The 22,933-nt window shown below is 45.8% G+C and overlaps 1 protein-coding gene across 2 annotated transcripts; it reads right to left on the bottom strand.

The window, feature by feature from the left end:
- Positions 1–1,781: 1,781 nt before the first annotated feature.
- On the bottom strand, positions 1,782–16,706 carry ZNF212 (zinc finger protein 212). 2 transcript variants are annotated; one of them, XM_053898638.1, is made up of 5 exons: positions 16,571–16,706; positions 5,885–6,274; positions 5,626–5,752; positions 3,969–4,058; positions 1,782–3,205 (listed from the first exon to the last, which is right to left on the bottom strand). In XM_053898638.1, the coding sequence occupies exons 1-5, from the start codon at positions 16,592–16,594 to the stop codon at positions 2,349–2,351; spliced, it is 1,488 nt and encodes a 495-aa protein (XP_053754613.1). In that variant the 5' UTR covers positions 16,595–16,706; the 3' UTR covers positions 1,782–2,348. The 2 variants fall into 2 exon arrangements, with proteins under 2 accessions (XP_053754613.1, XP_053754612.1); XM_053898637.1 differs by lacking the exon at positions 16,571–16,706 and adding an exon at positions 16,159–16,544 and having other exon boundaries at positions 5,885–6,269.
- Positions 16,707–22,933: the final 6,227 nt, after the last annotated feature.

The raw sequence follows: 22,933 nt of genomic DNA, 5'->3' as shown, positions 1-22,933 counted from the left end.
CGGGGTATAATCGTACCCCCCAAGAGGCTGGTGTGAGGGCTGAGTTCACTTTTAAAAGAGTGCCTCACACATGAGGGCTCAGCAATTATCAGCCATTATTACAGTAGTCCAAAGGCCTGATAAATTGTTCTCCTGCCTCTGGGAAAACTTAAACACTGCCAGAGAACCAGAATCCTATCCTGTCCTTTTTTTTCCCCACGATGCCAAAGACTGGTCACATTAAGACACTCAACTGGCAGGTAAGGATATTCAAGGATGGGATTTAGGGGAATCCAGGATGCAAAAAAGCTTGGGGGCAGGAGCCTATAGAAGGAACCTGGAGTAGCTCCAGAGGTTTTCCTACATATAATGAAGCCCGACACCTCAGCTGAACACGGCACCTGCGTTCCCTTCATGTTCAATTTCTACACCAAGCCAGTCCCATACCTTACAGCGACCTGCGTTTATTTTTATCTATTTATTTATTCCTTTTTATCCCCACGTCCCTCTCACCGCTCCCATAGGCAACCGTAATGCCTTTAAGGTGTCACTTTTGGTTTCCAGGTGTTCTTACAAAATGTTTTGTGTACGTGCATTTCATATAAATGGTATTGTCATAGATCTCGTCCAGTTCCTTACATTTTCCCACTCGGCACTGCATGTTTAAGATCAACCACCAATGTGGCCACATGCATATCCAAGCCGACATTCCTGCTACCCAGTACCCCCTGAGATCACACCCTACCTGCCCTCTCTTCCTTCCATCTCCCAACAACCAACACCCAGACTGTGTGCGGCCCTCGATCACAAACAAGGTCCCACGAACATCCTCGTACGTGCCCTCTTCTCGTCTGTCCTAAACTGAAGTAAAAATGCAGGTCAGGCTGTGACTTTATGCCTCTGTCACTGCTCCAGGTCAGCCACCTCTTCCATATTATTTGTTTGTCTGGAGAGAGAGAGAGAGAGAGAGAGACACAAAGAGAGCAGGGGAAGGGCAGAGAGAAGAGAGAGGGAGGCAGAATCTCAAGTGAGGCTTGAACTCACAATCCATGAGACCACGACCTGAGATGAAGAGTCGGACGCTTGGCTGAGCCACCCAGGCGCCCCTCCATCTCGGTATTCTTGACAAAGGGAGAAAAATATCCAACGTGAGCATTTTTTTTTTTTTTTTTTTTGCTAGTAGCAAGTTTTATTCTAGGCAACTGCAAATCATCAAAGGGGACACTCACATAGGACCCAGAAGCCCACTCCCATCTCCCCAGACAACAGTGAGGCAAGCATTCAACACTCCTGAGAAATAAGCATTTCTGCGCTTTTTCTCCACCGTCTCTGGAACAGTCAACCCCAGAACTAATTTGGAACATGTGTAATCTGCACAATCTCAACAACTGGTGTAGTAAGAACAAACTCCAACACCCACCGGAACGAGTCAGACAACCATAAGGAACGAAGTAGTCTTCTACCCTGGGCGGCTGCAGAACCCAGCGAGGACCAGGTGGGAAGAGGAAGATCACGGTGAGAGACCGGGATTCCCGAGCAGTGAGCTCTTGGCTCCATGAGGGACTCTGTTCTCAGCAGGGGCTTTGGGGGTCTACTCCTACCGCTCTCCTCCTCTGGCTCCTCTGGCTTCAGGTAGCCCCTTGTGAGACTGCCAAGGACCCCCACGACAGGGAGCCCAGCACTCTGCCCCCTGATCTCTGGCCTAACTAAGTGTGGGTGGGCTAGAAGAGCCCCATAAACAAATCCCTCCTAGAGGGTAGGCCCAGTCCCCATGTTAGGAACAACCTCTACAATGCTGGAAATTTAGAAAACAAGGTCAGACTGTATTTTTTTTAAATCAACTAAAATCTAATTCCAAAACAGTTTCTTCAGAACAGGGTAAGCAGTCATTTAAATTATGTCCTCTACTTGTTATTAACAAAGAGACTACAAAAGAAGAGGAAAGAGAGGGTTATATGCTTCCCAGAACACTTTCGCCCACCTGCTCGCTCCACTGACCTGACCCAACCTCCCGGGAAGACCTGAGATGCTGGGACAGGCCCTAGAAGCAGCCACCGGTCCCTGCAGGGTCAGAGGGCCAACCCCAGCCCACGAGTATCAGCCCGGAGGAGAAAACCAGAGACGTGAAGGTGCCCGAGACAGCAAGCTCCACAGCAGGGTAGAGACGGCAGGGAGAGGCGCGGCCCCCGACTCCTCCTCCTCCACAGTTTTCAGCACAGTGTCTGGGCTCGGCCTGGTGCTTGGCCAAGGGAAGGCAAATCAACGCGACTCCCCTCAGGAAGAAGTCAGTCCCTGACTCTGCACAGCGTCTCTTCAGGGGGACCGATGCCAGCCCCTTCGCCCCCCAGACAGACGAGGGGCCGGCACCCTTAAAGCAGGCCGTTGGGCCTTCCCGGCTGCAGGGTCAGCCCGCCCCGCTCCCGCTGGTGGATCTTCTGGTGCTGCAGAAGGTGCTGCTTCTGGACAAAGCTCTTCTCACACTCTGAGCAGCTGTAGGGCCGCTCGCCCGTGTGGATGCGCTGGTGCCGCACCAGATCAGATGGGTGGCTGAAGCTCTTGCCGCAGTAACCACAGAGGAGGGAACTCCGGCTTTTCCTCCAAGGGATGTGGCCGGGCAGGGCGACCAGGCTGTTGGGCGAGAACCTCTCCTGGACAGAGTGGCCAGCACTGGGCCCGTCCTGCAGGTGGCAGCGCTGGTGGATTACCAGGCTCACCCTGCAGCTGAAGCTCCGCATGCACACGTCACACTGATGCAGCTTTGCCCTCTTGGACTGGGGCTTGAGTCGTGGCCTGGGTCTAAGGCTCTCCTCTGGCTCCGAGGCCACGCCCGACTCCGAGTGGGTGTGCAGATGCGCGGCTAGCTGCTGCTTATAGCGGAAGCTGACCTCGCACTCGGAGCACTCATAAGGGCCAGAAGCGTCCCTTTTCAGCTTTACGCCCTGGCCACACTGCTGTTCCAGCTGTGCCTGCCTACCAGGCTCCTGCTTCGGGGGGCAGCCCAGAGTGCCGCCACTGCCAGAGTCTCTACTGCCCTCGATGGGATCCTCCGGATTAGTGTCTCCAGGGCCTGGATCCAAGAAGACAGAACTACCCTGACCACCCCAGAGTTCAGTGTGTTCTGGGCTCAGGAAAGCGTGCTCTTCTGCAATGCCTGAGAATTCTCCAGGAAGATCCGCAGAGCCTTCCTGAGTATACTGTATCTCCTGCTTGATCATAACCCCTTCTGCTGCCAAGAGAAAGAAGATCGACAAAAAAGATCACATCCTAGCACGTTCGGTTTCTTCAGAACTAAACAAACATCCTTGAGTTTCAAAAGGGCTCGAATCAAAGCATCCCAGGATCAAGGGAATTAAGACAATTTGGAGGAGAAGGAGACTGGGTTCTAAGACCTGAAAAACTAAACCTATATTCATGAAGAAAAATCTGAATACTATTTTTCTAGAACAATGTTATAAATGATAGTTCTCTAAGGCTGTCCACAAATTTGTATTCAATTTCTATGAAAAATGGCAAAATACACTGTAAAAACTGTACTAATTCAAGAGTGTTAAAATAATGTGAATGATTAAAAAAACAACCCTTAAACCTAAAGCTTCAATATTCACGTATCCAGCCCCAATCTTCCTGCACATTCCCCCCGAATTACCTGGCTTATAAATGCTCTGCCTGCCTCTCACCCAGATCTGACCAACTCCTAAGATCTGACCAACCCTATCTTCAATCTTCAGTGGGTTTTAACTAGAACTATTACGTACACTACTCTTACAGTAGAGCAGGCATGAGGTAGGATATGGTCACGAAACTCAAGACCTTCACAGCGGTAAGGAGTTAAGACTCCTTAGCAGGTGAACTAATGAAAATCATCAAGGAATCTGAAAGAAGTAATACCAGATGAGGTTGCTGACAATGTTTGGCAGTTTAGCAGTAGGAAAGCTCATTACAGGCTGCAGGGAGTAGGGAGAGGGATGGAATATTCTGGTTCCACTCACCTGGGTGGACATCACCAGGGCCTTCCTCCTCCAAGTCACCCAGCATCCCTGTACCCAACTCCGCTTCTTCTTCTGGTGGGCCAAGAACCTCTGGGTTGGAATAGGCACAGTGTGAGCCCAGGAGAGAGTAAAAGCTCACCGGGCACTGGTCAGTGGCCAATGAACAAGGTGACCACTGCCAGAGGGTTGATACTAAAAGCTGAAAAGATTAAAGGGCTACCGTTCTTGCCACTTTCCCCTGGCAGTTTGGGACAACTGGAAAATTAGAGACGATTAGAAAGATCTCTTCAGTTTGCTGCTGCCTTCCACGCTCCTTCATGCGTTACCATGGCTCAAGTATTCAGCCTCTGGAGCCCGCTCCCCTTCCCCCAGCACCACCCTGCCCTCACTTGTACAGGGTTTCAAGTGCTGCCTCCTTTCAGGGTATCTAATTTCAACCATGCTGACATACTGCAAGTAAGGCAGGCACCATTATCCCCAGCTAGGACAGCCGAGGAACCTGCCACTAGAACACATAACAGCCGAGGTCAAGCAGTCCCTTCTCTGGCCCATTTGCTACTTCCCTCTCTGCTCCAGTCATGCTGGCTTTTTTTTTTTTTTAATGTTTATTTTTGAGAGAGAGAGAGAGAGAGAGTGCAAGTGGGGGAGGGATAGAGAGGGAGAAAGACAGGATCTGAAGCGGGCCCTGGGAGGAAAGCAGAGAGTCTGATGCGAGGCTAAAACTCACGAACCATGAGATCATGACTCGGGCCGAAGTTGGATACTTACAGACTAAACCACCAAAGGCGCCCCACACACTGGTCTTTCTGACATTCCTCCATGAAACTCAGTTGTTTTTTTTTTAAATGTTTATTTATTTTTGAGAGAGAGAGAGAGAGAAAGAGCCCTAGTGGGGGAGGGGCAGAGAAAGAGGGAGACACTCATACAACATTCTTTTCTTTTTTTTTTTTAAATGTTTATTTTTGAGAGAGAGGGCTGGGGGTGGGGGCGGGTAGAGCAGAGAGAGGGAGGAAGACAGAGGATCCAAAGCGGGCTCTGGGCTGACAGCAGAGAGCCGGATGTGGGGTTCCAACTCCCCAGCTGTGAGATCATGACCTGAGGCGAAGTTGGGCGCTTAACAGACTGAGCCACCCAGGGGCCCCCATGGACTTCAGTTTTAAAAGATTTTGTTTACCAAAATCTACTTACTAAGTAAAAGCTAGTCTTTTATATATAAAGATATACATCTATTAAGCAGCACTTGTAATTAACACAAAATAGACACGGAGCTCACAGTGATTGGATGTAAGTCCAGCCAAATGCCAAGAAAATGTTTTGGTTAGCCTGTACTGCCTGCCTCATCTTAGGTAACAAAGGATTTCTCGTCAAACAGTTTAAGTATTAAAAACAGCATATATATGACATCTTATCTACTAGTAAATACTGTCAGGAACGGACTATGTGACCGCAGAGAAGAAATACACAATATGCAACACCAAGACCTTTCTAAAAGTCTTCGAGAACTGAGGACCTGGAGATTCCCATTTCTCGACCCGGCCCAGATCCACAGAGGAGCCAAAGCCGACTAGAATCACAGGTGTGGTCTGAGTCACAAGCTACTTGGCCAGGGATGTAAGATGCTGAAAGAGAATTCCAGGGAGAAGAAACTGCTACTTACTCAGAGAGACCAGGGCCTCGTAGTTGCTCTTCATCACATTTCTGTAAAGCTCCTTCTGCCAGTCCTCCAGATTCTCCCACTCCTGCTCCGAAAAGCACCCTCCATCGTTTTCAAGTGACCTGGGCACCTGAAATCACAAACACTGCGCAGTGAGCGCCTCCAGCCACGGCTACGAAGGAAAAGCCAGCAAGTCAGAATCTTAAAGAATAAAAGGCAGGACTCCCCATCTAGCCTAATTCTTAATCCCCAAGGGGACTACCTTGGGGGCCTCCCCCTTGCTGTCCGGAGGCAGCCTCAGCACCCAGAAGTTCCTGTTTCTCAGCAGGTTCTCCATGTTCTCCAGCCGCCTCTGCAGCAGCCCGTACTCCTGCAGCAGGGTCCCCAGCACGGCCCACTTGCCCTCCAGCTGGTTCCCGAACTCCGCGGCCGTCTTCTCGCAGTCCGCCAGCTTCTTCTCGGCGGTGCCCGTCCGCCCCTCCAGGCTCTGTATCCGGGCGGCCTGGGCATCCACCTTCTTCTCCACGGCCTGAAGGGCGGCCACCACGGTCCACAGTGAGATCTCTGTGGTTTGCAAATAGGAGCTTTTCTCTGTCTCTTGTGGGGGCAACATGGAAGGACTCAAAGGTGTGGAGCGGCGTTTCCTCCTGTGCTGAAGAATCAGACACAGGGTCAGTGTCGTTTCCAAACATCACGTAAAGGAAACAATGGGTCCAGTGGGTCCAAGAGTGTTTAGAGCTACCTAGTTTCTACTTTTGTTTTTTTAAAGCATGCTCTTTTACATTCTGATACTGCAAATGATACATGTACGTTGTAGTGAGGAAATACTGAAAAGTAGAAGGAAAAAAATTACGTAAAATACCACCATCCAGAAGTAAGCTGTTAGAATTTTGGTGTATTTCTGTAAGGTTTTTTTTTTTTTTTAATGTTTATTTATTTTTGAGAGAGAGACAGAGAGGGAGAGAGACAGCATGAGCAGGGGAGGGTAGAGAGGAAGACACAGAATCCGAAGCAGGGGGGTGAGATCATGACCTGAGCCAAAGTCAGATGCTCAACCGACTGAGCCACCCAGGCGCCCCTGTAAGGTTTTCGTTAATCTTTTAACTTATCTATTTTTCCACAAAGTTGAAATTATATTGTACATAATATTTTGTTACCTGTTTTTCACTCTTAGCATATTCTCTAAGACCAACAAAGACACAAATCCTCAGTAGGACCTACAGGACTCAACTCCTTTATCTTTGTGCCCAAGCGGTTAGCACACCTCCTAAATCCTTCATATACGTTCACTGACATGATGTGATGAAGTCTACTGACATTTGCCTTACACTTCTCGTTTTTATGATCTGTCCCCAACAGCAGGAAAATCACTACAGCTGAGGCTCGACATGACTGAAACCAACATCTGGGAAGTCTTCCCACCACTCCCTCTTACCCCCCCGTTGGACCACTGCGAGTTGATCTCAGTCCTAAACCCCAGAGGTTCATGTTCTTTTATATGGCATAGACTTTGTTCAAGGCTGCTTCTCCATCCACTGAGACCAAGACACTGAGAGGAAGTATCTTTGGAAGAACAGCTGGGGCCAGGACTTAGGGTCTGGAGAAACAGGGGCCAAAATGCAACCGACGGGCCCCAAACTCAAAACATACGCTTGGCCGTGACCTACTCCAGTTACTCAACTCAGTTCATTATGGAACATGTGGGTTAAAAGCTGAACTATCGCCCCTAAAAAAGATTTAAATGAAAGTTTAACCTAAAAGATCGATACAAATGAAACAAAACAAAACCCTAGGCTTTTGGACAGACTCATTTCATCACATGTTCTGCTTTTCACTTTCACTCGCTCCTCTCCAGCTTCGTGGAGCCCCCTCTTGCCTTTCTGCCGCCAGCTTTCTGCAGCTTGCTGAGCACTTCAGGCAGACGGGCAGGTGGGTCAGGATCTGAGCAAAGGAGTAATTCCTCTCCTCTTGTACATAATAAAAGGCTGAAAAGAGTGGTTAAATCAAGCTGCTACTTCTGTTTGGAACGATCTATTGAGATGGAAACAACTCAAATGTCTACGGACCGGGTGAATCAATAAACAAACGAGGGTTCCATTCTTATGTTACGGGTTGAATTTTGTTTCCTCAAACAGATATGTTGAAGTCCCAACCACCAGTATCTCAGAATCTGATCCTATCTGTGTAACTATTTTTTTTTAAAGATTTTATTATTTTAAGTAATCTATATACCTAACGTGGGGCTCAAACTCAAACAGCGAGATCAGGAGTCTCATGCTCCATCAACCGAGTCATCCAGGTGCCCCGGAATGTGATCTTATCTTGAGATAAGAATATTTACAGAGATAATCAAGTTACATGAGGTCATTGGGTGGGCTCTAATCAAATATGATTTGGCGTCCTTACGAAAGGGGAAATTTGGGCAGAGACAGACGTGCACTTAGGGGAGACGACGTGAAGACACACACAGGGAGAAGACGACCACAAGACGGTGGAGGCAGAGGTCAGAGGTCTATTGCCACGAGCCAAGAAAATGCCTGGGGCACCAGAAGCAATGAGAGAAGCCTGGAATATCCGATTCTCCAATTCGGTGGACACCCTGATTTCAGACTTCCAGCCTCCAGAACCGTGAAGACGATACACCTCTGGTGTTTAAGCCCCCCAATTTGCAGTACTTTGTTACAGAAGCCCTAGGGAACTAATATACCATACGAGAGAATACTAATACATTATTACTATATTAATAATTAACGTATTAATCATACATTAGCAATAAAAAGGAACAAACTATTGACATATGTAACAACACGGATGGATCTCAAAATCATTATGCAAAGTGAAAAAGGCCGGACACAAAATGCCACCCACTCTATTCCATTTACATGACATTCAGGAAAGGCAAAATGACAGAGACAGAAAACAGATGAGTGGTAGCCAGGGGCGGGGGTGGGGGGTAAGGGGGTTGGAGGGGAGAAGGAGAGTGAATGCAAAGGAACACTTTCTGGGATGATGGAAATATTCTATATTTTGGTAACATGATGATAGCTACACATTTGTCAAAACTCACTGAACTGTATGCCTGAAGAGCGAATTTTACCAGATGTAAATTGTATCTCAGTAAGCACGACTAAGAACGCCAAGAGAGAAAATGTTAGCTGCCATGAAAGACGCCATAAACAAAGTCTAAAAAAACAGACAGGGAGAGAATATATGTAAACAGGGTATGAACTGGAAGGAAAAGATAACAACCCCAAAATAAAACTGCAAAGTAAGCAATTGTGAGCGCAGAAACGCAAGTGGTCAAGAAGCAGTCAGGAGTGCAAATATAACCAAGTAAAACTGCTTTTCACCCACCAGGCTGACAAACTTGAAAAAGAGGGATAAGGAGCTACATTCAGAGCTGACTAGGATATAAAACTGGCACTTTCATAACACTCCCAGAAGGAACGAAAACTACCACAAACTTCAGGGAAGAATATCTCATAAAAGTCATTAAAAACCCTCTCACCTAGCAATCCCATTTACCAGAATCCATCTTACAAAAATAAATGGCATTATTTACTGACATCCACACAGAGATTACTGGTAACATCCTTTGGAACAGTCAGAGCCTGGAAATAATCCAGATGTCTGTTCGTGGTTAAATAAATTATGGCATAACCAAACAGGACCTTTAAAAATAATGAGTTAGGGGCGCCTGGGTGGCTCAGTCGGTTGAGCTTCCGACTTCGGCTCAGATCATAATCTCGCGGTTGACGGGTTCAAGCCCCAAGTCAGGCTCTGTTGGACAGCTCGGAGCCTGAAGCCTGCTTCAGATTCTGTCTTCCTCTCTCTCTGCCCCTCCCCCACTCATGCTCTGTACCAAAAATAAACATTAAAAAAAATTTTTTTTAAATAATGAGTTAGATCTATGTGTATGGTTCAGTAGAGTTTTCACCATACACTGCTGGTTAAAAATCCAACTTTTAGGGAAAGAGACTTATTTTAATGTTTATTTTTGAAAGAGAGTGCAAGCAGGGGAGGGGCAGAGAGAGGAGGGACAGAGGATCTGAAGTGGGCTCTGTGCTGAGAGCTGAGAGTTCAATGCAGGGCTCAAACCCAGGAACCACAAGATCATGACCTGAACCTGAGTCAGAAGCTCAACCCACTGAGCCACACAGGCTCCCCAGGAAATATATTTATTATGATCCCACTTTCCTAAAGAAGAGAAGATATACAAGTATATGTTTGTTTCAGCACACAGGGAGGTCTGAAAGGGACTCAATAAACTGTTAACACCACTTACCTTCAAGGAGATGAGTGGGAGGGATTTTAACCTTTCCTTGTCAACTATCGTTTGACTTTGACAATAAACATGTATTTTTTTGTAATTTATTTTTTACAGAACTTCCATATTTAAGAGTATTCCTGATGGCAGTGAAAAATACAGTAAGTACACTTATTGGGGCGCCTGGGTGGCTGTCAGTTAGGCATCTGACTTCGGCTCAGGTCATGATCTTGTGGTTCATGAGTTCCAGCCCCATGTCAAGGCTGTGCTGACAGCTCAGACCCTGGAACCACTTCGGATTCTGTGTCTCCCTCTCTGTCCGTCTCTTCCCCCTCTCGCACTCTCTCTCTCTCTCTCTCAAAAATATGCATTAAAAACCAACCAACCAACCAGTACTCGTATGTTGCCCATACTTCTGGATATTCCAGGGCAGTCCTGCTTGAGTGTTCTATTATACTGAGATCAAGTCTCATACAATGGGACTGCAGCTATGGTCTGAAACCCGTCACCATTAAGCATAAGACACAGTCCTTGCTAAGGAACCTGCAATCTGCTTGACGGAAGTACAAAATAATGAAATAACATCCTAAAGTGGTATTTGATTAAGGTGGACTAAATAATATTTAAGGTCACTTCCAACTCTGAGATACCATGATTTTTAAATACTGAATAGTTTAAATGAACTACTTAATGCATAAGATCTTATACATCTTATGTAGTGGCAACAAATCACGTAACTACCACTCAGTTACAGATATATAGCCTCTGAAGTCCTCGGTATGACTCTCTGAAGTACTATCCTGAATTTGATTTTTCACTATTTTCTGTTTCATCTTTTCACCAAATGTTTGTTTCCAAAACAATGTATGCTCTTTAGTTTTACATATTTTAGGACTTTACACAAATAGAATCCTTATTTCACAACTCCTAAGAATATCCTGTTGTTGCAGATGGCTGTAATTAATTCATTTTCACTTCTATATAACAATGTGCCGATACCACGATTTACTTTTCCGTCCCATTACTGACGTGTCCTCCACCTCTGTCATCACAAACAGTGCTGCAATGAACCAGACCGTGCATGGCTCCTAACAGACACAGCCCAGTTTCCTGAGGGTATAGTCCTAGAAAGGGAATTGTCGGCTAATAGGGTAAACATCTTGAACTTCAGTAAATATGCCAAATGTTTTCTAAAGTGGTTGTATCAATTGCACTCCTATCAATAGTATGTGCATATTCTAGATGTTCCCCAATTATGTGTTACTGTCAGACTAGTATTTTGTCCTAGTAGGTCTGAATTGACATGTCCTCATGGTTTCCATCTCCATTTTCCTTGATTACTAAGGGTAAGCATATTTTAAATGTTTATTGGCCATTCAAATTTCTTCAGTGAACTACTTGTTCAGTCTTTTATCCATTTATCTTTTGGGTTATCTGACTTCCTTACCATCTCAGAATTTCTCTGAAAATTCTGGAAACTAATCTTTATCCATGCTATATGTGTTGCAAATATTGCCTCCTTATTTGTGCATTTAAAAAGTTTCCTTTACTGGGGCGCCTGGGTGGCTCAGTTGGTTAAGCGTCCAACTTTGGCTCAGGTCGTGATCTCAGGGTTCACGAGTTTGAGCCCCACATCAGGCTCACTGCTGTCAGCACAGAGCCTGCTTCGAATCCTCTGTCCTCATCTCTCTGCCCCTCTCTTGCTTGCGCTCTCTCAAAAATATTAAAAAAAAAAACACTGTATTGCAAAAAACAATGCTAACCATCACCTGAACTTTTAGCAAGTCATAATTACCAGTCACAGAACTTCACAACAAACATAATAATAATGAAAAACTTCAAAATATTGTGAGAATTACCAAATTGTGACCCAGAGACACGAAGTCAGGAAATGGCATTGGAAAAATGGCACTGGGAGACTTGACATAGGGTTGCCACAAACCTTCAATTTGTAAAAAAACAAAGTATCTGCAAAGTGCAACAAAACAAAGCTCAATTAATTGAGGTATGCCTGTATGTTGATATTATATATTGACAGATACATGGCTAAAAAAATCTCTATCTGTGCTGTCTGACAGCCACTAGAGGCACATAGCTATCTAAATCTAAATTAACAGAAACTCAATTAAAAATTCAGTTCCTCAGCCATACTAGTTACATTTCAAGTGCTTAATAGCCATATATATATGTATGACTACATGAACAGTGACTATATTTAACAGTGCAAAACAGAGTATTTCCATAATCTCAGAAAGTTCTATTTGATGTGCCACACCTTACTAATTTTTTCTCTGCTTGATAAAAACTAAAGTTTTGTTAGTCTTCTACTATGCTAGTGAATTTTCCTTGTAGTTCTGTCAGCTTTTGTTTTATATATTTTGAGGCTATGTAATTAGATACAAAATATTAGAGGGGCGCCTGGGTGGCTCAGTCGGTTAAGCGTCCGACTTCAGCTCAGGTCACGATCCCGCGGTCCGTGAGTTTGAGCCCCACGTCGGGCTCTGGGCTGATGGCTCAGAGCCTGGAGCCTGCTTCTGATTCTGTGTCTCCCTCTCTCTCTGCCCCTCCCCCGTTCATGCTCTCTCTCTGTCTCAAAAATAAATAAACTCAAAATATTAGAAATGTCATATCAAGCTGGTAAATTGAGTCTTAACCATTATAAAAGTAGTAGTACCTCTCTAGCTCTAGGAATATTAATATAGTTGAGCTAATTTTCTTTTGATTAATATTAGCTTGGTATGTTTTCATTTTTTTTTTTATGTTTATTTACTCTTGAGAGAGAGAGAGAGACAGAGCATGAGTGAGGTAGGGGCAGAGGGAGAGGGAGACACAGAATCTGAAGCAGGCTCCAGGCTCTGAGCTGAAGATCCATGAGATCATGACCCAAGCCAAAGTCAGATGCTTAACTGACTAAGCCACCCAGGCATCCCTCAAGTTCTTTTATGTTCAACCATTCCTGTAATTTTATCTTTTAGTTGTATCTCTTATAAACTACATAATGGGATTTTTTTTCTCATCCTGACAAATATTGCCTTTTAACTAGAACATTTTGTCCATTTACATTTATTGTAACTGTTGATCTATTTTTATTGATTTTTACCTTGTACTGTTTCTCTTCTCTTTTCATTGTCTTTGTTTTCTTGTAGATGATTTTTTTTTCCTTATCCTATTATTCTCCCTTCTAACTTGCAGGTTTTACAGGCAAGTTCTAGTCTTTTAGCAAGTATCTTAGATATTACAGGAAGCATACTTATAAAGGCTTTTGACTACCTGAATTCTGATCTCTTTCTAAGTTTACATCAATGCTTCCATGTATTTTAATTTGCCTTTGTTTTTAACCTCACAAAAGATTGTTTTATTTAGTCAATATTTGTTTAGATTTACCCATTTACATGGATCATCATACTTTCTTACATTTTCAGACTTTCCATTTGGGAAGATTTTCCTTTTACCTGAAGTATACCCTTTATAATTTCCTTTACTGAGAATGTATTGGTAGTAACATGGCAGTTTTGTCTGAAAATACTTTTTTAATTTTAAGAGAGAGAGAGAGAGAGAGAGAGAGAGAGAGAGAGAGAGAGAGAGAGAGAGAGAATATTCCAAGCAGGCTCCATGCTCAGTGTGAAGTCCAATGCATGGCTCAATCCCACCTTGAGATCATGACCTGAGGCAAAATCAAGAGTTGGACGCTCAACTGACTGAGCCACCCAGGCGCCCCCATCTGAAAATATTTTTTTTACCCTTGTCTTTAAAAGATCTTTTACGGACTATAAAAATCTGGGATCACAGCTATTTTCTTCCAGTTTACTAACATCATTCTAGTTTGTCTGGCTTCCACTGTTGCTGTTGAGAAGCTGGGCCCTATTAATCTAGTGACACTTCATTTGAAGGTAATCTCTTTTCTCTAGCTGCTTTTAAGAATTCTGTCTAGTATTCTCTACTTTCACTATTATGTGTCTAGGTAGAGATTTTTTTCTGTTTATCCTGATTGGGATCCACTAGGTTTCTAACGTATTTATTAATGTTTGCATTGGTCCTAAATAGCCTCAGTCATTAGCTATTTATCAACTATAGCTTCCAGTGCAGAGTGTTAAGTGTGCATGTGCCTTCCTTCTGGAATTTCAGTTTTTGTGTTTTTTTTTAACGTACTTTGAGAAAGCACAAAAAATATAAAATATGTGCAAGAGAGCGGAGGGGGGGGCAGAGAGAGGGGAGGGACACAGAATCCTAAGCTGGCTCTTAGCTGATGGCAGAGAGCCTGATGTGGGGCTAGAACTCACAAACCCTGAGATCATGACCTGAACTGAAGTCAGACGCTTAACTGACTAAGCCACCCAGGCACCCCTTAATATGTTTTTCTTATGTAATTTCAATATCCAGAATCTTTGAAGGTCTACTTTTGTCCATTATTTTTACTGCCTCTTCCTTGTAGTTTCATTGCTTGTTTGGTAGCAGGTTGTTGTGTTTTTTTTAACTCAATTTTCCTATAATTTTATATAGGGGAATTATTTGAAGTCTGAGTCAAATGCAGATTCCTCCAGAGAAGATCTGTGTTTATTTCTGATGCACAGCAGTACTTTAAACTACATTCTTGCGAGGTGGGGTGGGGTGGAATGCCTGGTTGGCTCAGTCAGTAGAGCATGCAACTCCTGATCTCAGGGTAGTTGAGTTCAAGCCCCACATTGGGCACGGAGTCTACTCAAAATAATAACTAAGTAAATATAAACTACATTCTTGGCCTGAGGTTTCTTAGGCCATCCAGGTAGCATGAATTCAGGCAATAAACCCATATCAGAGTCACCATAAATTCTCAAGGGACACCTTACATCTATCTCCCAGCACCAAGGTTTCACACAATTTTCTGTGTAATACTGGGAGTTAAGAGCTTACGTTCAGTTCATACTGAATGCTGCCCTTTGAAGTCTCCACTTTAAGGATTTGGGGCAGGAAGCTTCTTAGACACACACACACACCCACCCCTTAAGTTTGGTCTCCTGGTTTTCAGGTCCTTTGGGACCATAAACACCAAAGATGAATGTTTAGCAAACGCCCTCCAAGCTGGCCTCAGAACTCATCTTTGGGCTCCAAGTATTCTTTATTAACTTACATTTCAGATATATTTAAGTGGTGTTCCCCCCCCACACCCCCCCCCCCATTGTTTCTAGCTGTCTTCTTCAGGGTGCCTACTTGGTCAGTGTCAAAGGAAAGGTACGGAATCCTCATCTGAAGCGGTAATATCTGAGAACAGAAATAGGCTGCGAAACGATTTAAATACATTCTACAATGACAGATCTTTAAGTTATTTAAAGGGCGGTATGGGATCTTGGTGGATCTTTTAAGGCTCTTTTGACAAGGTCTGTTGGTGACACGCACGGAACGGGGCACTGACACTGACGAGTCAGAAAGGAGTACTCTCGAGGTTCGTAACTTGTCGTCCTGCCCTACTTTAGTACCAATTTGGTCTTGAGGAAAAGCCAAGTCTTGGACTACAACAGCTGAGATGAAAAGGGTCACAGGAGGCAAATATTATAAACATTTGTGTCTCTGCAATTCCGCTGTAACTTCTTGAAAGCAAACACTGCCTTCTCCGAGTCTTCCAGTCCTTTCCCTCTTCCAATCCTTTCCCTCCTGTTCTTACCCACCTTCTACAAGAATCAAAAAGGAGCAAGTTTAACCTGCTCATGGTAAACTTTTCACCACAGGCTCTCCTTAGCTCCCAATTCTCACAAAGATCTCACATCATTCCGAAAGTGTTTCTAGACCCAGAAATTCTTCGTCAAAAACTAATTTAATTCCCTCTGTCCTTTCCAGCGCAAACCTCCTTGTGTTACCAAATTAACCGCTAGTAAGAAAATGTCAGAGCTAGAAGGATCCTCTGAGATCATCTAGTAAACCAGTCCTAAACTCTCCATCTCTACCCAAAGAAAGGGAGGCCCAGGGTGTAAACACGGTTGCCTAAAATCAGTCAAATGGGTATTTGAGAGCTGAGTTCCCCAGTTTCCTGACTCCGTAACCGGGATTTTCTTCACCCCCAAGCTCCGTGTCCTGACATCCCCTGAACGGGGACGAATGGGGGCGAATGGGGGCGAATGGGGACCGGGGAAAGGGAGAGAGATCCGAGAGCTTCACAGGCAAAAGCAGCAACTACACTGTGGGGTAATACCTGTCCCCAAAGGGAGGAAGCCCGGCCTGATTTCACCCTGTGGCTGCGACCCAAGTACAGAAGTCTGCAGCAGGAGAGAGTGACAGAAAGAACGAGCAAAACACACCCAGCTGAGAACATGCGGCGAGGCCGTGAGTCCTGGGGTCCCGGGGCACCACGCGCGCTCGCTGGCAGAGATGGCGACCCGGGGTTTCCAAAGCGCGCCACCTCTCCAGCCTGGAAGCGCATGACGAAAAAGTGTGGGGACGGTCGCAAATCCAAGAACACGAAACAAGCCTCGGAGAAGTTTCTCGGCGACGGTGCGTGGCGCTGGGGCTCCGGCCCGACGCGGAAGGAGCCGGGGAGGGGGAGGGCAGAGCCCGGGGGTCGCCGCGGGAGGAGGTCGGCGTTCGCCAGCAGCAGCCCGGGAGCCCCCCGGACCCCCAGCCCCACCGGAGTCCGGACCTCGAAGCCCCGCCCCGGCCAGGAGCTCCGCCATCCCGAACGCGCCCGCCAGTCGGTGCCAGGAGGACCCTTACCCGAGTAGGCTCCGACTCCGCCATGGCTGCCAGTCGCCCCTCAACACCCGGGCCCCGCCTGATAACCCTCGGGCTGCGTGCCGGTCCCCTGGGCGCTCCCTGCCCCTCCTCGAAGCCGCCACCAGTGCCGTGTTGATACAAGGTGCATTGTGGGAGTTCGGCCCTCCGGCGCCAAGAGCTGCTCCCGCCGCTCGTCCTCGCCGCGCGGGGTTTCTAGGGCGCCTCCGTGCGGCCGGAGGGTGAACAGCAGCTCGGCCCTTGGGCCCAGACTGTGCGACCTTAGAAGGGCTCTGTCCCTCCAAGTCAGGGGTAGGTTCAGAATTTAAGGCGAACGCGGGCCTCTTCTACGTGCCGAGCGCTGGGCTTTGAGGGATATAAAAATGTATACAAGTCAGACTTTGCTCTGAGGGAAGAGTATGTAATTTCGTCGGGGAAAAGAGATACGGTCCCAAATGGCAAGTGATTTTATTCCATTAGTTCATCTGTCATTTGATTTTCTAGAAACGAGAAATACACTTTCCACATCAACAGTGTGGGGTCAAGGTGCCCAGGCCAACTCACTGTATCCTATTAACTATGGTAATCACATGCCATGGAAAATCCAAGATGGCCCTGATTTCAAGTGTTTAATCCAGTCCACATGTTACTGTTAGTTGAGGTCTTTGGAATTTTGATTTGGAAAGCACGGCTGCGTTTCCATTTGATCACCCAATACAAAACACTAGTGCAGCCATACTTGCCTAATTTGTACCACATTGTCTCTATAGAGACAGGCGATGGACTTCCACTTTGAATTACAGGCCTGAGGCTCTTCCCCAGAAAACTAAACTCTTAAGATCAACAGAAAATTATGTTCACACGTAACTGACTCCTTCTTAGCATGCAGGGCTCAGTTCAGACGTTACCTCCTTAGAGAGACATTCTCTGGCCACCCTGACCATAGCCCATCCCAACGCACAATCTTGATACTCTGATCAAATTTTTTCACAGCATGATCACTACCTGAAGTAACTTCATCTTGTCATTGGTTTACATGGTAATCACGTCTCTCACTAAAATGTCCCTCCACAGTACATGCCATTTCTTGCACACCGATGTGCTCATAAAGATCTCTGGGTTACTGAATGGTGAATCAGAGAATAGAAATAGATAAACTCACCTCCAAGACAAGGTAGGATATCCATGCTAACCAGATCAACAGGGTGGTCAAGCCGAGGAAACTAGTCAGCCGTTGACATACGTCTAGGGTCTGACCTCCTTTCTCAGACCAACAAAAACTTAGACCCAGAAAAAAAATGGATCATGGTTGTGGAGACAGACATGTCAGGACATAGGATACTGGGGTCACCAAGCGGTTCAGTTCTAGAACTCTCTATTTTGCTGCTGTGTTCACCGGGCAGTCTGATGAGGCAGGTTCCCATGTAGCCACTGGGCAACCACATGCAGGGAAGGCTGACACAAATTAGTATCTTTCCACTGGGAATACAAACACCACACCTGAGGGTTGTTCATGGCATTAAAAGGAATAACGTGTGTAAGTAAAGTGTTGATATAGCTGAATGCCTGGTCTATAGCAAGCATTCAGTAACAGGTGATTTCTCACCTGTTTGGTACATTTGTGCTTTGGCGGGGTCCAAGCTTAGAGCTGCAATGAGTTCACCAAGGTTAATGGTACCTTCTCTGGTCTCCTAGAAGCTTCCTATTTGTCCTTTCCCAATGACACTCACATCTTGACACGGGCCTTTAAATAAACGTTTAAATAAGGCTCATAATTGTTCTCATTGGTGGCAGTGGTACCAAAGGAATCAAGAAAATATACTTAGTATATTCACCTCTATGTCTGAAAATATACTTAGTATATTCATCTCTCTTAGTATACTCGTCTCTACGTCTGTAAAATATGAATGTAATATGCAGAGCTGAAGGTGACCTTAGACATTATCTCACCCACCCCCTCATTTCTAGTGACAGAAAAAAAGTATCCTTTGAATCACCTATAATTCAAATTAAGTTTGAGATAATGTTTCAGAAATGTCTTGTCCTTTAAATTTTCTATCATGCATATGATTTATAGCCTACATATTAACATATATATGTGCATATATGCCCAAACATTTTTTTTTTACTCAAGAAAGGTTATAGACCGTGGCTTTACTCCACTTAGTTGAGACCCTTTCTATTCTGCTCCCCTTCCTATCCTGCAAGTCTCTAGATGGCAGAGACAATGTCTTGTGTGCCCCTTCTCGCTCATAAACACCCTCCTGGGGAGCACGCTGGGCTTCCAGGTCAGGGAGAACTCTAGAATGAATACATCTTGGTTCAAACTGCATGCCACCCTCTGGCCCCCATATATGTGTGTACGGACACAGTGGACAGTTAACACACACACATGTGCACGCACACACACACACACACACACACACACAGTGTGTCCACATGTAGTGGACATCTGTTAACTTTGTCAGTCTAGCACTTTTCCCTTCTTCTTCTGGGCATAGATGCACCTTCTTCTCTTTGGGGACGGCTCCTCCCTAGGCTCCAGCCATGTGTACTTGAAAATGGTAGTGCCATCCTGTTGCATGACAATTCCAGGCTGCTGACAGTGATTGCTGAAGCACCTGACTCAAGTCCAATCATAGCACCCTAGCCTCCTGGCCACAGTGATTGAGCCAAGGGTGGCCATATGACCTAAGCTGGAGCAGTCAGAGTTCTTCCCTGGGGTCTTTCTAACTGGAGCTGAGAGGACAGGTTGTTTTCCTCTCTGGTGAAGTTATAAATATATGAGTCAGGAACAGTCTTGTCCCCCATTTTGGGGGGTAAGCGGTTTGAAAGAATGATCCCAACACATAGAAAAGATTAGAGACGAGAGATACATTTTCGTCTATGTCCAGGATTCGTTGTTCAACTGTACCTTTGAGTGTGTGAATGATTCCAGCTTCCTTCCAGAAATGTCCCCTTTCTCCATAGTCGACTAGTCTGCTTCAGGTAGAGGAACTGAATGACTGGGTGACAAGGAGTTGTGTTTTGTCTGTTTTTTTTTTTTTTAAAGCATATCCTTTTACCCATTTTGAATTTATTAATGTAAAATCTATTCAAAACCCCATAAATGGATTAAAACCTGGTGCCGAATCCCTCTTAGGGAGCAAATAGCATTTTGTTTTGCGAAAGAGTTTTACTGGTCATTTTAATTGTGGGAAAATAGGCCTCAGGGAATGGCTTGGAAGGCAGAAGGTAAGGAAAGATAGAACTAAATTGCTATCTCTTGGAGCGCCTAAGAGGCTCAGTCGGTTGGGCCACCGACTCTTGATTTCGGTTCAGGTCATGATCTCACGGTTCATGGGACTGAGGTCCGAGTGGGGCTCTGTGCTGATGGTGTAGAGCCTACTTGGGATTCTCTCTCTCCTCTGTCTCTGTCCCTCCCCCACTCGCTCAAACGCTCTCTCAAAATAAGTAAACATTAAAAAACCAAAAAACTAAATTGCTCTCAAAGGGGGGAGGGGGTGTGGTGCCCAGGTGGCTCTGTCAGCTAAGCATCTGACTCTTGATTTTGGCTCAGGTCATGATCGAGCCCCGTGTCGGGCTCCACGCTGTCAACAGGGAGCCTGCTTAGGATTCTTTCTCTCTCTCTCTCTCAAAATAAATACATAAAATTAAAAAAAAAACAAACCTAAATTGCTCTCTTTAATCAATTAGGATTTGGGGAATTCCTTGGATACTCTGGGAGGGGGTGAGGGGCCTCAGAAAGGAGGAGGAGAGCTACTTTTCTGAGAGGCAGGTGACACAAGACCAAGAGTGGGAGATATTGAATTCCGAGAAATTGCTGATGGTGAAAATTGTTCAAGGTCTTTTAAGAACAGACATAGTGGATATTTTAGGTCTAAATTTTGGGCCATATGCTGTGCTAGGCTGAGATGAGACCCTCTCTGTAACCACCAAAGTGTAAGTCTACTAAACATAAGATCTTATCTGGGGAAGGAGCTGCCTGGGCTAATGCAGAAGTGAGAGGAGACAGCAGCATGAAGGCAGACATACTTGAACTTGAGAATCCAGGAAGCGTGGGCTAATGAAGAAAAAGGAAATTTTCCTCAGTCCCACATCCTTGAGATGTGGGGCAGGGGCTGCTGGTTTTGACATTATTTGTAGGATGGGGACTTAAGCCATTTTATAGTTAGAGGATATTGACCCCCTAGGGATGGAAGTTGGGGGGACGCTCGGGTAACCAACACTGGCTCTCACTTCCAAGAATGGGTATGGGAGCTCCCTTGAATCTTGAATGGGATACTAATCAAAGATAGTTTTCTTTTACAACAGGAGAGAATAAACCTAGAGAAATTACTACAGTCAGGGATGAGGTGGGTTTAAAACACACCCAGGGGTAGCTGGGTGGTTCGGTTGGTTGAGCATCCGACTTTGGCTTAGGTCATGATCTCATGGTTTCTGAGTCCGAGCCCCACATTGGGCTTGGTGCCCTCAGCACAGAGCCTGCTTTGGATCCTTTGTCCCCCTCTCTCACATTCTCTCTCAAAAATATATATGAAAATAATAAAATACACCTAAAGAAGCTTGAGTAGAGGTTCTTGACCTTTAGGACACAGTCATCACACTAGAAGATTCTTATAGAAGGAGGCTTATGGAAGCCTCACAGGGTGGAGTGGGCAGGGAGACGGAGATCCTCATACCCAAGATCCCTCTTCTCAAGAATTACTTTTAGAGGGGCACCTGGCTGGCTCAGTCGGTTAGGTGTTAGACTTCAGGACTTCCGCTCAGGGCATGATCTCATGAGCTTGAGCCCCGTGTTGGGCTTGTGTTGACAGCTCAGAGCCTGGAGCTGCTTCAGATTCTGTCTCCCCCTCTGCTCCTCCCCTGCTCGCTCTCAAAAATAAACATAATTTTTTTTTTTTTTTTTACTCTGTTAGAGATATCCCTCCACAGTGGCTCCCTGAGCGGGTGGCAGATGGAGAGCCAGTCCTGGCCTCCCCCAAATGGTGCTGTCAGGGCCCCAGGCTGGTAAGATGCTTTTATTACACGTTTTCCTGATGATAACCACCAGAGATCAATACCCTAAAATACAAGCATAGGCTGGTTCATCTTGACCCTGGGGTGAAGTTTCCTCTTTCACCTTACTTTCCAACAACACCCAATATCCTGGAATATCAGAATCAGTTATGGTGCCCAGATCCTTGCTGGTAAGAGAACCGTCCCCTTGTGTGTTTTCTCATTTTCAGTGGGGTCTAGCTTAAACTTGCTATCTCAAGAGTCCCATTTTCACCCTCTCTGACCTCTCAGAGCTATACACTCTGGGCTTCTAAAGAGTTCTAAAGATTTTTGGGGCGCCTGAGTGGCTCAGTTGGTTGAGCGTCTGGCTTTGGCTCAGGTCACGATCTCACAGCTCGTGGGTTCAAGCCCCACGTCAGCACAGAGCCTGGAGCCTGCTTCTGAGTCTCCCTCTCTCTCTCTGCCCTCTCCCGCTCATGCTATGTCTCTCCAAAATAAACATTAAAAAAATAGGTATTTTTTCAAAGTAATCCCTACACCCAACGTGGGGCTCAAACTCATGACTCGGAGGTCAAGAGTCACGTGCTCTGCTGACTGAACCAGCCCGGCACCCCTGGGCTTCCCAAGAATTCTAACGGTCCTATGAAGAATCTGTGGCCCAGTAGACCCCAGGCTAATTGACAGCCTGTCTATGGAATAGTCTTGGCATTCAAGGTCCTCCCATGGCCTGGCCTTGACTCACCTTGAAACTGCATCACTGACCAGCTCTTCATCTCCCAGGTATGGCCGGGCCAGACTGCTGTTTTGTGATCCCAATTCATGCCTCCCTGCCGCCTTTCATCCTTCCCCCACATGGCCTCCCACCTCGCCTCCCCCTGCCCCATCCAACTCATCCTGCAAGCCGTGACTTCTCGTTCTGGAAGGAGACAGAAGCTCTTAGCTGTGGATTATCTCTTAACAGGGAGTCTGGTAGGAAAGAGTTTTACTCTTATGTCTTTTTTCTTTTTTTTAACCATTTAAAGTTTTACTGCATGCATTAATTTTTAAATTAAAATAGTTAATTTTAATTAACACATCGTCAGAAGGAAAATAAAAATCCACCTTCAAAGCAGGACCCCTGACCTTTGTCCTGCTTCAGTAAGTGGACTCCAGGGTCCACACTGAGGTCCCCTGCTGCCTGGGAGAGGTCCACACTGAGTGTCACCACCTTTGATCAGCTCCTGGGGTGGAGTTCACTCTAGGACATGCCCGAGGCCGGTGCCAGATGCTGGGGTGTCTCATGGTGTAGCCGAGGGGCACTTGATGCAGTGGCGTCCACCAGACCAGGACGCAGGAACCAGACAGCCCTGGCCCCCCCTCTCACTGGCT

Source organism: Panthera pardus, unplaced genomic scaffold, assembly GCF_024362965.1.
Source record: "Panthera pardus isolate Hobbes unplaced genomic scaffold, ASM2436296v1 HiC_scaffold_9, whole genome shotgun sequence".
In the NCBI taxonomy this organism is placed as follows: domain Eukaryota; kingdom Metazoa; phylum Chordata; class Mammalia; order Carnivora; family Felidae; genus Panthera; species Panthera pardus.
This window is presented reverse-complemented; position numbering and strand designations above follow the sequence as displayed.

Excerpts from the sequence above, each read along its gene's own strand:
- ZNF212 (XM_053898637.1), bottom strand. The coding sequence starts at position 16,280 with ATGCGCTTCCAGGCTGGAGAGGTGGCGCGCTTTGGAAACCCCGGGTCG. Across the intron at positions 6,270-16,158 it reads CGCCGCATGTTCTCAGCTGG|GAGGAAACGCCGCTCCACAC; the intron begins GTGTGTTTTGCT and ends TCTTCAGCACAG. Across the intron at positions 4,059-5,625 it reads CGAGGCCCTGGTCTCTCTGA|AGGTTCTTGGCCCACCAGAA; the intron begins GTAAGTAGCAGT and ends ATTCCAACCCAG.